The 14,229-nt window shown below is 42.5% G+C and overlaps 1 protein-coding gene across 8 annotated transcripts in view; it reads left to right on the plus strand.

Annotated features, from left to right (window-relative positions):
* The window catches only part of ANO6 (anoctamin 6), a 187,899-nt gene that overhangs the window by 143,712 nt on the left and 29,958 nt on the right, over positions 1 to 14,229 (plus strand). For all 8 annotated transcript variants that reach the window (XM_070621109.1, XM_070621107.1, XM_070621115.1 and 5 more), the window contains 2 exons: positions 6,737 to 6,879; positions 9,098 to 9,175. In XM_070621109.1, coding sequence (XP_070477210.1) covers positions 6,737 to 6,879; positions 9,098 to 9,175 — 221 coding nt within the window. The remainder of the gene's footprint in view (positions 1 to 6,736; positions 6,880 to 9,097; positions 9,176 to 14,229) is intronic.

Raw genomic sequence — 14,229 nt, forward strand, 5'->3', positions numbered from 1 at the left:
TTGTAGCACCATATGTGTATCTGTAAGGATATGTATGATGAAGTCTTTAAGTGTCTTATATTGCTTTTCTTGTTACCTCTGCCTAATGAGAACTACTGCTGTGAGCCTCTTTATAGAGAGTCAGAAATTGCAGAATTTCCAGGGATCATTGGAGTTTTTCATATCACCATCATCATATTCCTGTACCACCTCTTGTGTGCCCAGATGTATGTGGCACTTAGAGTATTTTTCTCCTCCCTAGGAATTATAAGTTGAGGGTAGAAAATGTTTTATAATAAATGTAGTACAAATCATATACTTACCTGAAAAACGTCCGTCCACCCTTTTAGGCCAAGCCAGCTCGCCCATGCATACAGACTCATAGAGTCCTAAACACCAACCTCTGGTTGAAGTAAAGGTTCTGAACGTATCCTCCTCTCCTCATCCTTGTTGCTTCTTAGCTAGTTCTATCTGATTCTCCTTGGCTCCAGGCTCTTGGTTGCATGATGGCAATTTTTAATTTTGACCTTTAAGTTCTAGGCTAGGCCTAGTGGTTTCCCAAAAAACACCAGACTCCTGGCTCATAAGGGTAGGAGAGGGTGAATCAGGAAGCCTCATTATCTGCACTTGGGGATCAGGAAATGACTATTGCAACTATTCATTCAGATCTTTGCTGCTCCTGCTGGGTCCACACCAGCAAAATGTCCTACCTACAACCACCTCTGCCTCCATTCAGCTTGGTTTCTGATGTGACACACAGATGTATTTGATGGGCATCTAAAAAATCCTATCTGGAATCCTAGCTGCAAGACAGTCTGAAAAATGTAGTTTTTGACCTTGTGGTCTTTCAGTGAGAAAGTGGGAATGAAAGCTGAGCAAGCTCATCTACCTTATCTGCCTTTGTGAGTGAAGAGGTCTGAATAATTTCAAGGCCCAATAAAAAGTCCCAGCCCTTCAGCAGCAAACTCTTATAGGAGCCAGAACACTCCCATCTACCACAGTGTGCCTCTTCTCCTTAGGTGTTGCTGGATATATCTACCAGCGCTTGACTGATCAGATCCTCTCTTTTGTGCAGTCATATATCACTAGACACTGGAGATATGTTCTGAGAAATGCGACGTTAGGCAATTTCATTGTTGTGCACACATCATAGAGTGTACTTACATAAACCTAGATGGTACAGCCAGCTACTCACTTGGGCTATATGGTACTAATCTTATGTGACCACCGTCGTATATGTGGTCTGTCATTGGTGAAATGTCGTTATGTGGTGCATGACTGTGTATGGGCCTCTCTTCATCTGATGCATACTTTCTCTAAATGTAATAATATCATAATTAAGAGGACAAGTTGTTGCTGATTCCTAGGTCCTAGGCAGCCTTCCCTCTTCTCTCATTATATGTTGATGTGAGAGTCCTAATTATGTCCCTCTAATCGACTGGAGCTTCGTGACGTGTGGTTTGCCAGAGAACAGAAGTGCAGTGCCTCCCACTGGAGCTCTACCAGTTGTCTTTTGCAGGGAGAGAGCAAAAGATACAGAACAGGAAATTCCTGTCTGACACCATACACAGTCACCTCAGGTCCTGGGGCACACAGCAATGGGAGGCAGCAGTGACGTAGCCCAGCAGTACTCCAGAACGGTGGCTGGTTCTACGAGGCTACCAGTGTCTTCCATGGACCCTGCAAAGTCCTTGGCTTGTGTGAAATGAGGGACTAAGAAACTCCCACCCATTCCTGCAACTCTCCCGGGGTTTTCACCTTCAAGCTTGAGGATGTGCTTACAACTCATTCTGTTTCATCAGGTCCTTTCTTGTTTGCACGGCAGTCCTATCACTTCCTTGGCAAAACTGCTCCTGAAGTTCAGGATTTGGTAAACAGTAAAGTTCAGGATTTTACCGCTTATGTAAAAGGATGAAAAGGAGGAAGGGGAAGAGTATCCGCTTGTTCTTCCCTTACAGCACTGGTTAGAATTGCTTATGTTGCTTTTTCTGAGAAAAGTAAGTTTGTGTTCATAAATCATCTCCTGTTGATGCTATTGCCAGATAGATACTGAGTAAACAGATATCTCTTATACTCCTATTTTAATAATGAGGAAAATGCCACTCAGAGAGATTAAGCAAATTACCCAGGGCCCCAAAGCGACAAGCATGAATAAGAGCTCTGCAAATAATTTGGCTGTCATCAGCCTTTAGATCATTGACAAAAAGCAGCGTATGTTAATATAGTTGTAGCAAGCTTTTAGAAAGATACAGAAATAGTTATTTTGATTGATATAATTGCACTCTTTTGTCTGCTGCTCTGAAAAATAGAAATGGGTTAGAAAATGTGGGTTCTGCTTCCTCGGTTCTACCTCACCTGACACAGGTATAGATCCTTCTTTCTGTAACAGGAATAAGGGAGCACCAGGCTCCCAGCCTCATTTTAACAGGCTTAGGAGATGAGTCCTGGTTCCTTCATTTATACCTGCCTGTAGGTGCCACAGTGCACAGGACTTTGATGTCCATCACAATTTCCTTTAAAAACAGATATGTTTGAAGATACAAATTCATGAAGGTGAGCTGCTTTTTTAATAAAATGAAAAGTAACTTTACTTTGTAGAGAAGGTAATTGAAGATTTTCTCCATTGAAAATTAGTAAAATAATTTCAAAAACATCTATATTTCTCATATTTAGATTAAAATTGCAAAATTTAGGGGGATTATGGGAACACAGGAAGATATCTAGAGTGGCTTTAGGGAGCTTTTTCCAGGTGGCTGGGCTCATAAAGAGGCCATAATGGGCCAGACACCTCTTCCCACCCAAAGGCCCTTTCCTGAGGTTGGGAAGGGCCAGAGTTCCCCCTGGTGTGTGGTCCTAGTGCCTTGAGTGAGCTGTGAGGTGAGGACAGTACACGTGATGACTCCTTCTGTCTGTCTATCCTGCACTCCCGCCAGCAGTCAAAGGGCTAGAACTATCATGACCTCACCAATAAACTGTCACATCTCCATGGTTTGTTCTTCACCTCAGGCTCTCTGGGCCCAAGTGGACTGGAAGAGTAGAGTGGTGGGAAGTGGATGGTTAGGCACAGGGAGGAGCAGCTGGAGTCAGCTGGGCCCTCTAAGTGCATGAGTCTGTCCTTCACGGGTCCCAGGTGGTGGGGGGGTCCTCCAGTTACTTCATTCAGCTGAAGTTTATTCACTGACTGCTGCGTGGTAGTGTTTCAGCTGTGAACAAAACAAAACCCTGCCCTCGAGAAGGTGATGTTCTAGTGGGCCTGATAAACAATAAGCACAGAAGCAGATATAGGTCAGGATGCATGAGTGCTGTCAATTTTGGAGTACAGAAATTGAGGTCAGCAGAGGGAATAAAGTGTGCCCCTTTGGGGAGAATGTACACTACCACCGGACTGATTTCATAGTTACAGAGTGGGAGACAGATCAAAAGAACTTCAGGGGCGGAGGGTATCTGCGATACTGGTGGTAGAATTCTCAGGTAAAAAGTAGGGCTGTTCTGTTTGATGGGGATGCATGGCGGTTATCACGGAGCCGCTGAGCCTTTAGTAAGTGGATGGTGTATACTGTGCTGCTTCATATGCAGCCCAACGAGGGTTGGCTCTTGGGTGACTCACTGCCCCAGCAGGGGTCTCTTTGGGGAGTATCTGCCATACAAGGCCAGCATGGGCCAGGTGGGGAGCAGGACTAGCCAGTCACAGCTGGGTCACAGAGTTTCCTAATGCCCTCAAGGCTTTCATCCCTTTGATACCTCATTTCCCCCTTGGTGGGGACAAGGGCACCAATGGCTGGGCACTTTCTCAGTGGCAGAGGCATCACTCTCCATACTGAACACTCAACAATGTTGGCTATGGCCTTGGCTAGACAACGTGGTGGGATAGCTGAGTTAATGAGACGTGGGCGGCACACTTCCATTCTCACAGGTCTTTTTTTGAAGGTTCCATTCAGAGAGCACGTGTACTCTCTTACCCATAAATGAGGAACAGGCTCTTTCAGTCTGGGAAGGAGGTGCTAAGGCCAAGTCCACAAGCTCAGAGGGATGCACAGGCATGCAGAAGGAGAAAGAGGACCTTCCTGAGAGCAGAGCAGCCAAATCAGTCCCTCTGTCTGGGGTCTGACAGGCAAGCCAGATAAATCCATCGTAAAGCCAATGGATTACAATGTGAACTACAGCTTGGGGGGGAGGGGCATCTATTCCTCTGTAAAGAGGCTAGGAGGCCTCACGTAACTCCTGTACTGGGTGTCAAAGTTGCACAAGGGGGACTAGCTTCCTTCCAGCTCCCCAGCCCAGTAGGAGGTAAGAAGTGGTCTCTCCCACTAACGGTGAGTTCTGTGCCTCCATTAACAGCAGCATCTGTAGCCCTATCTTCCCTTGTAAACCTCTGGGTAGCGACAGCAATGGCATCGTGAGGGTTGGTGTACCCACAGAGACAGCACCTGGGACAGAGGGCGGTTACTAGCATTATGTCCCGGACGAGTATCAGAATCAGACACTGGGAAAGTGAGCAGTGATGACATCTAAGCAAAGAGTGGGTGCCATGGTACAGAGCCAAAGGAAGGTGGGTTATGGAACAGGTAGCTTAGGGCAGAACCACATAGTAAGAAGACCGTGGGCTCCAGAGCCAAGAATGCCTGGGTTCAATTCCTGACTCCAACACTGTAATTTCGGGCAAGTATTTGAACCTTTGTGTGCCTCTGTTTCTTGGTGTCTAAATCGGGGATGGTGATACAGTTACCTCAGAGGCTTATGACAGACACCATATCATTAAGCTCACCACAGCCTATGAGGGAGGCTCAGTTTCCACCATTCTACAGAGAGGGAAATGGGGGTTCAAAAAGTTGAAACATTTTATCCAGTAGTCACACATCTAATAATTGTCAGAACCAGAATTTGAACTTCCAATGTCCAGGTTATTTCCACTCTCACTCACTGTTATGGGGGAATTAGTAAAGCCAAAACAAACACTGCTGGGAGTGGGGGCTGTAAACATTTCCGTTGTCTTCGCCACTGGGAGCGTTGAGTTCAAGCTCCTCACGGCCGTGTCCTGAGGTTTTGCTCCTGCATCCCAGGCTGCCCGCTGCAGGCTCTGCAGAACTTCAGGCAAGCATCTCTTGGCTCTCTACGCCAGTGATGCTCAACCCTGACTGCTGAGTGGGGCTTTTAAAAAAACAAAAAACAAGGCACAAGTCTGACTCCAAACCAATAAGGTCAGAATCTCAGGTGGTGTCCAGTCTCAGTGTTTTTTAAAAGCTCCCAGGTGCTTCTCGTGTGCAGCCAGGGTGAGAACTACCCCTCCACGGCTCATTTACTGATCTCATCCAGTACTGGGGCCTACTGGACATCTCTTCTGTGGCCCACAGGCAGCTGATCAGAACTGAACCAGTTGTCCTCTCTGACTTCTTCCCTTACTGCCCTTGTTCTTTCAGGGAATGGCACTAGAATTTCGGACATCGCCCAAGCCAGAAACCTAGCTGACCTCTTCCCCCTGCTTCTATCACACCTGCATCCATTCCCCTACCTGCTAAACATGCCATCTTCTCCCTTCTCCCGGCCAAAGCAGGCCTCCTCGCATACCTGCCAGTAGGTCTCTCTAGACCACCTTCAACGTCTCCTCCTCCTTTAAGTTAAAATCGGAACTCCTTTCAAGGCACGCAAGGTCCTTTGTGATGTGCCCCCGTGGCTCTCTCCACCTGGCTGCCCCACCCTCCTCATCACACCCTGTGCTCACTTCCAGGCTATTTGCAGTTCCTGGAAAGGACTAGGCTCTCTGTGGCCTCCTTGCCTTTGCACTTGCAGCTCCCTGGGGGGAAGCGGCCTTAATATTCCACCTTGACTTGATCAGCTCTTAGTCATCTCAGAAGTCACCGCAGTGGTCCCCTCCTCTGGGAGAGCCTTGGTTCCGTGTTCTGGCTTTGTCTGCCCAAAGCAACCTGTGCTTACCTTTATCATAACCCTCAACTGTGCCTATCGCTTCACCTAGGAGCTTCTTCAAGGAGGGACTGTGTCTTTTTTCTCTTTCTTCTCAGCACACAGTAGAGACTCAGAAACTATTTGTGGATGAAACAGTGGTAATTCCTGAATTTCTGTAGAGGAAGAGCTTAGCGGTAGCAGTCTGCTTGGAAGAAGGGCCAAGGGGTTTAATCTGAAACTACATTTTCAGTTAACTTGTAATGTCTTTTTTTAGTATTGTAAGTTGCAAGTGTTAAATAAAGATTTCTAAAAATTATTGTATTCATACTTTACACCATTGAGAAAAATATCAATTTTCCATATTTAAGAATATAATTATTTTAATTTGGGGTGGCTTGAGTGGTGGTACATAGAGATTTGGTGTCTACTAAAGCATCCCCCATGCCAGACCCCTAGGAGGGAAGAGACGGAGAGGGATGTAGGCAAGAGCAGACTGGAGGAGGGACCATAAACGGCTTTTGAATTATGATGGTTATTTGTGTTTTTTAGTTGGCAATAAAGTGCTGGTAGCAGATGTTTTAGCATTAGACATACTCGCATGCCGTCTGACCATCACATTATTACCTTTCCCATAAGCTACAGTCTGTTTTCCCAAGTTGAATAATTATTATCATCATTTTCTAAAGAATAAACATTAACTCATTTGTCTCTTTTAAATATTAGTAGCATCTATTAATTAGATTTTATTGACCATATTGCAAAAGTATTATGGATAACTAATATTAATTCAGTACAGATTTCTGAGCCATCAATCATCATTGAAGATCCAAATGATGCTGTTCCTTCTCTTCACTAGTCACTTTGTTTTTGGAGTTTTGGAAGCGGCGCCAGGCAGAGCTTGAGTATGAATGGGACACTGTTGAGCTACAGCAGGAAGAACAACCCCGGCCGGAATATGAGGCACGGTGTACTCACGTGGTGATCAATGAGATTACTCAGGTAAAGAGGATGTGATTTAGATGCAATTTAGTCTGTTTATTGCAGTGGTTCTCAGCCTTGGCTGCACATTGGAATCACCCAGGGACCTCAAATAATATTGATGCCTGGGTTCCATCACTACATACTCTGATGGTGCTTAGTGGCCTGGGGTGTGTTCTGGGCAGAGAGATTTTTTTAAAGCTCCTCTGGTGATTCTGATCTGCAGCCAAGGTGAAGATGCACTGCTCAGAACAGTGGACATGGGAGAGAAATGAGGTTCCTTTTATAATAACAGTAAAAATGAAAAAAAATAATTCGACTCTGACATAAATGCTTAAGAAAAGATGCATTGGTTTATGTCCTTTCTTTCACAATACCAGTAAAAAATGCAAAAAAAATTAGACTCTATGACATATAGATGTGTAAGAAAAGAGCATTGGTTTTCATAGTTGATTCTCACTTTTTCTCATGCACCTTCGTTCTTACAGCCTCTTTTTCATCCTAGACTAGATGCCCCTTTATGTTGTACTAAGCCTCAGTCACTGCTCCACCTTCCGGTTGGGACGTGCACAGTATAGTGTGGCTTTTCTCCTGAGGTTGGAGAAAGGATGGAGGAAGAAGGGAAGCATTTTTTGAGGTCTAACTATGTTCAGGCACTGTACTAGACATTTCATATATGGGAAAGGTAAATTTGCTGCTGCAAAATAAAAAATAAAACTATATATCTCTCTGTATAAATATTCCAAAGCCAGTTGAAAGATGATCTTCGAATCATCTGCATTATTGCTTCTCTCCATCAACAGAAAATGTAGAGCTGATTGTACTTGCAGTTATCAGCATAGGGACAGTAGGTTTTGAATACGAATAACTCTTGGAAAGAAAATGCTTTTACCAAGAGCATCTGAAAATGTCTCCAACTATAGATTTTATAAACTGAATCACAGATTTACAGAATGTTGGCTCTAAAATGGACTAGAGGGAACAGTTCAACCTCCTCATTTTATAAATGGGAAAAAATGAGGTTATCAACAGAAGGTGACACTTGTCTTTTACAATATAATAAGCTTTAAATAATCCCCATTATGAGTAGTTCCCACTGTTTACTACGGAAGACAGAGTCAAAGCGTATGTTGTTGAAAGATTGTACATTCAGAAATAAAGGCTGAAACTTAGACAAAATTAGATGCTCATAATGTCTTGAGTACTGAAAAACAAAAGCTTATAATATTAGCAATGTAGGTAAAATACTGAAGAAAAGTCAACTGGTAATTTAAACCTGCCAAGTTTAAATTTAAAATTGTCAACTAGTGAGTCAAATTTCCATTGGAACACTGCTTGTTAAAAAAGTGAAGATGAAGGTTCAAGTTTCTTGATCTTTCTTCCTCATTTTACTCTTGTTGCTAATGCCTCCTCCATTGGTTTAGAGAAGCCTGTAGTGTGCCGGTGAAGTCTTGGGGACGAAACTGTCTGAATTCACATCTGAACACAGCAACTTACTAGCTGAATGATCTTGGACAAATTGTTTAACTTCTCTTTGCCATAGTTTCCTCAACTGTAAAATGGGAATAATAGAGTTGCTTCCTCACATGATGCTAGTAAGAATTGATTGACTTAATGTATAGAACCTACTTAGAGTAGTACCTGGCGTAGAGTAAATGCCGTGTAAGTTCTGGCAGCTATTATTATACAATAGCTACTCTTACAATCCTGGTAAATCTTGAGAAGTATTGATTTCTTCTCTGAAAATTTTAAATATAGTCATAATAAACTATAAAATGGAAACTCTAAAAGTTCATAGCTATACCAAATTAATATATAAAGCTCAACTAAGAAACACCTAATGGAGACCTGGTATTTGCAGACAGCCATGAAATATTTTGTCTTGCATGGGCCCTGTGCTATCATGGTAGCCACTTCTAAAATCCAAGACAAGCTCAGGAGTGTACTTACAGCTTGGCGTTGTCAGATACCAGACTCTGGCGCTCAGGTCATGGCAAATAAACAGTTTATTATTCACGCTTACATTTTCAGAAAATATTATGAAAATGAACACTGCTCGTGTTTTGTTTGTTTGTTTGAAGTTGTTAACAAACAACACGCAATTAAAGTAAGGAGGCTATGTTTGAAAACTAATTTTTTAAAACACGAAGCCTAGGATTTAGTGACTGATCAGAAGAAAAATCATTTCATTGGAGTGAATCCCTTGATTGACTAAAATTCTTTTTTTTGTTTTAATTAGGAGGAGGAACGCATTCCGTTTACTGCCTTCGGAAAATGTATACGAATGACCGTGTGTGCAAGTGCTGTCTTGTTCTGGGTAAGAGTCCGTCGCAGATGTTTTAATATCTAATTTTAAATGTCAAGAAAAACGAAAAGCCAAGCTGGAAAGTATGTAGCCTCAGAGAGAATTGTTTCCAGAGAACTACTTAGCCACCACATGGAGCTACTCTTGAGGTTTCAAAATATCCGTCTCTTCTTAGTGGTTCGTTGAATTTCTTTCACCTCATTTGTTTAAATCAGATCAATGCTTTGGGATTTTCCAGTTTCTGGGGAAGAGACCAAATGGGAGGCAGTAAGAATTCTAAAATTTTCCAACGGTAACAATTAAAATTAATTAATTAACAATTAAAATGTCTAGGAATAGCCTTAACCAAAAGATAATAGGAACTATCAAAGAAAACATGAAAACCACTGAAAGACATAAAAGAAGTCTTAAAACAAATGATTCTAGATAAAAAGACATTATTTCTAAAATATCGCAATTTATGAAATTAATTTTTATTATTGGTAAAATCATATTAGTCATATAATAATTAGTAATATAATGAGAGTTTATTGGCTCAAGAATAGCCAGATTAGTGAATAGGACACGAAGCCCAGATATGGGCCCTGTTATCAATAGTAATTTAACAAATGAGAAGGGAGGCATTATAAATCAGTGGGATAAGTAAAGATTATTCAATAGATGGTAGTGGAACACTTGTTAGCTATTTGAGGGAAAAAGTAAAGACTGAAACCATACTATGAACCACATACTGTAATAAGTTCCAGAAACATTCAAAAAAAGTCACACCATAAAAAACTAGAAATAAATATTGGTGACTATACAGTCTCTAGATGTCAAAAGACTTTCTAAACTTAATAGCAATGGAAAAAATTTCAGAGGGAAATATTTAAAGATTTCCATACATCCAAATCTTCCTAAGTTTAAACAAAACATCAGAAGAAATATTGTCAACAAATAGGGCAAAGGGATAATCTCTTCAATACATAGAGTCCAGAGCATTTCTAAGATAACACCAAAGGTCCCAGGAGCTAAGGAGACAGAGAAACATGAATAGACATTCAGAAGAGAAAAAAATATCATGGCATGTGTCATACCTCAATAGTAATTGAATCAGTGCACATTAAAATGAAGGACAGTTTTTCACTTCTGAAGTGATACGGCTCAGTGTGTGTGAGGATGAAGTGTATTGATGAGCTCCTCTCACACCTAGGCTATTGGAATTTGACAGTGCTCTGGCCTTCTTAGAAAGCAGTTTGGCAGTACATATCACGAGGCAAAAATATTCACGTGCTGGGGCCGGCCCTGTGGCTCAGCAGTTAAGTGCACATGTTCTGCTTCGGCGGCCTGGGGTTCGCTGGTTTGGATCCCGGGTGCAGACATGGCACTGCTTGGCAAGCCATGCTGTGGTAGGCATCCCACACAGAAGGTAGAGGAAGATGGGCATGGATGTTAGCTCAGGGCCAGTCTTCTTCAGCAAAAAGAGGAGGATTGGCAGCAGTTAGCTCAGGGCTAATCTTCCTCAAAAAAAAATATATATTCATATGCTTTAATCCACTAATTCAGCTACATCTCAGCCAAAATATCCTACTTCCAACCCTTCATACAGTGGGGTATTGTGTGGCCATGAAAAGTATGTCCATGAAAAATTTTTGCCGTGTAAAAATGTTATGAAGGAATTATGCCTATATGTAGATGTAGATACATTTTTTTCCTATTTCTCTTTTTTTTTTAGTTAGGAGTCTTTCAATTGTAGGTGACAGAAAATCAATCTCCACTTGGTTTAAACAACAGCAACAAAAATGGGGGTGAGTGGGATTTATCGGTTCCTGTAACTGAAAATCCCAGGTTTGAGGTATGGCTTCAGTCAAGGACAGATGCTGCGGCCCAGATGACATCAACGGCTATGTTTTGTTCTGTCTTCATTCTGTTCCTAGTGGTCTCCCAATATGGTGGTTCAAGGCTCTCCCTTATGGTCACAAAATGGCTGCAGCATTCCAGATCTCACATCATATTCAAGCCAAGAGAGGTCTCTTTTAGCATCTTCCTCTATTGACAGAGGAAGCTTTTCTTCCCCATGGGAGCTGGCAGATATCTCCTCACATCTCAGTGGCTCTTATATTATCAGTCCTTGAATCAGTTGCTGAGGCCAATAGGATGAAACACCTGTTTGTCTCAAACCAATCAGGATCTACCTCTGGAGCCCAGAGTCGAGTCCAGCCCAAACCACAGGACTGAAAGTAGAGAAGAAGTTATTCCCTGGAAGCAAAGTCTGGATCCTGGGCCTGGTGCTGTGACCGAGTGGTTAAGTTTATATGCTCTGCTTTGGGGGCCTGGGGTTTGCTGGTTCAGATCCTGGGCACAGACCTAGTATCGCTCATCAAGCCATGCTGGGTCAGCATCCCACATAGAAGAACTAGAAGAACCTACAAGTGGGGTATATAACTATGTACTGGAGAGCTTTGGGGAGAAAAAAAAAAAAAAGGAAGATTGGCAAGAGATGTTAGCTCAGGGCCAGTCTTCCTCACCAAAAAAAAAAAAAACAAAAAAAAAAAAACTGGGTCCTCTTCTAAGACTGGGAACAGATCCAAGGTTGCAAAAGCAAGCAGTATCCACTACAGGGTACTTTCAAATTTTCCTTAATAAGCATGCAATAAAGTTATGACCAGGGGGCCAGCCTGATGGTGTAGCAGTTAAGTTCGTGCACTCCACTTTGGCAGTCCAGGGTTTGCCAGTTTGGATCCTGGGCGCAGACCTATGCACTGCTTATCCAGCCATGCTGTGGCAGGCGTCCCACATATAAAGCAGAGGAAGATGGGCTCAGGGCCAGTCTTTCTCAGCAAAAAGAGGAGGATTGGCAGCAGATGGTAGCTCAGGGCTAATCTTCCTCAAAAAAATAAAAAGTTATGATCAGAAAAGTATTTTAAAGTTATAATCAGAAAAGATATGTAAGAAACTTGAGGAAGGAGAATGAAAAGCTTCCCAGCCTCCTATGAAGAAATATTGAACCTATCAAGTGCCCCAAAGAAGTATGGAAACATGTCGAGTTTGTAAAAGCTCTGAAATGAATTAGAATTCATTTCATAAACCATGTGGGAGCAGTGCCATGTCAAGGTTAGCGTGTCTTTGGAACCTTTGAGTATCTCAGCTCTTTCGCTTACTATTGGCTTAATTTGGGGCTTAATCTCTCTGTGGTTCCATTTCCTCATCTGTAAAGGAGGTGTAATACTACCTATCTCACAGGGCTGTTGTGGGGATTTAAAAAACAGATGTGTACTGAGGTGAATAGTAAACATTTAAAGAATCTTAAGAGGGGCCAGCCCAGTGGCATAGTAGTTAAGTTTGCATGTTCCGCTTTGGCAGCCCAGGGTTCACCAGTTCAGATCCCAGGCACGGACCTAGTACCCGCTCATCAAGCCATGCTGTGACAGCATCCCACATCAATAGAGGAAGATGGGCACAGGTGTTAGCTCAGGGCCAGTCTTCCTCACACACACACACATACACACACACACACACAAAATCTTAATGACTATAATTACTTAATACTTGAAATATTATGAAGATAATTTTTTAAATACATACCATCAAATGGCCTGTATGTGTTGTGCTGAGTGAGGAAGACTTGATATATTTTCTCTTGTAGCACATTTTTGTCAGCCTTGGCTAATTTTCACATACACTCATGCACACACAAAAATGTTATTCCTTTCGCAAATGTTAAGCCTTAACTATGAAGGAAAGGAGATGAGAGAGATTAGAGGAGGAAATATAATGCCTTCTCTACAAACTGGTGGCTCGACAAGTAGGAAAAGCATCTTGCTAACACTTGGTCGCCAAAATCATTGCTAACTTTTATATGGTATTTTTCATGTGCCTGGGCTTAATGTGCTCCATGTTTTTACCCAAAGTAACTCACTGAATGCTCACAACAGTCCTGTAAGTAGTTGCTGTTGTTATCCCCGCATTATACAGATGAGGAAATTAAAGCCCAAAAGGGTGAGTAATTTGCACCAGGTCCCACAGCTCGTGGCAGAGCTGGGATTCAAAGGCTCCAGGACTGTGGTTGGACTCACCCCCTTCACTGCTCTCCGCAGGCCTCCCGCGGTGACTGTAAACAACATGACATGTTTCACTTGGTCCTGAACTTCACATTCTTCGCAGCTTTTCTCTCTTGTGGTAGTTATCACGAGCAGTCGGACACATCGAGTACCTGCTTCTGGAGTAAGTCCAAGAAAGTAGATGCAGGGCTAACAGTTTCAAAATGGGACCTTTAATCTGTGTTGTTCAGTGGCCAGAGAAAACCTACCGAGTGGGGCAGTGAAATTCTACCACGTGCAAACTATGCTTCGGACGCCCCCACCAACACTGGGTGTGTGCAGTCAAAACTACAGTGGATTAATGAAATGAATCTTGTGCAAAGTCACATATGAATAACTGCCAGCTTAAACTCTTAAGATCCAAGTGTGAAAAATGGGTGAAGCTTTTATCAGCAGAGACCTGCTGCCATTCCAGCAGTGACCTCGGGCACCTCTGCATCTTCATTGGTCCCCTTCAGAACCTCACCTGCTGCGGGTTGTTAAGACAAGAGCTAGCGGCTGCTGACCCTTGAACCAGCGATGAGTTCTCTGTTGGAAGGAAACATATCCCCTTTATAGATTATAACTGAGCAAAAACACTAATTCATAACCTAAATCTGTAATTATAGAAGCGATGTTTTTACTGGTTCTGCTATACAGAAACCTTTTTCTTCTACCAGAACCTGCTACCATTAATCCCATTTTTACGCTATCTGAAGATACATTCTCTCTTTTTTTAATGGACCTTCTTTTTTAAAGTATTAAATTTACAGAAAAATTGCACAAAAAGTACAGAGTCCCCATATACCCCTCACGCCCTGCACACAATTTCTCCTATTGTTAACATCTTACTTGAGTGGGTATACTCTCTTTGGACTTCCATCATTCCTTTTCCTTTCTTTGGAATTTAACATGCCCGATTCGCATCTCTCTTGTGGCAGTTATATGAAATTTACATCACTTCACACATGCACCTTGTCCATTTAAGTGTGACGCCAATTTTTAAGT

The sequence above is a fragment of the Equus przewalskii genome, chromosome 5 (assembly GCF_037783145.1).
Source record: "Equus przewalskii isolate Varuska chromosome 5, EquPr2, whole genome shotgun sequence".
In the NCBI taxonomy this organism is placed as follows: Eukaryota; Metazoa; Chordata; class Mammalia; order Perissodactyla; family Equidae; genus Equus; species Equus przewalskii.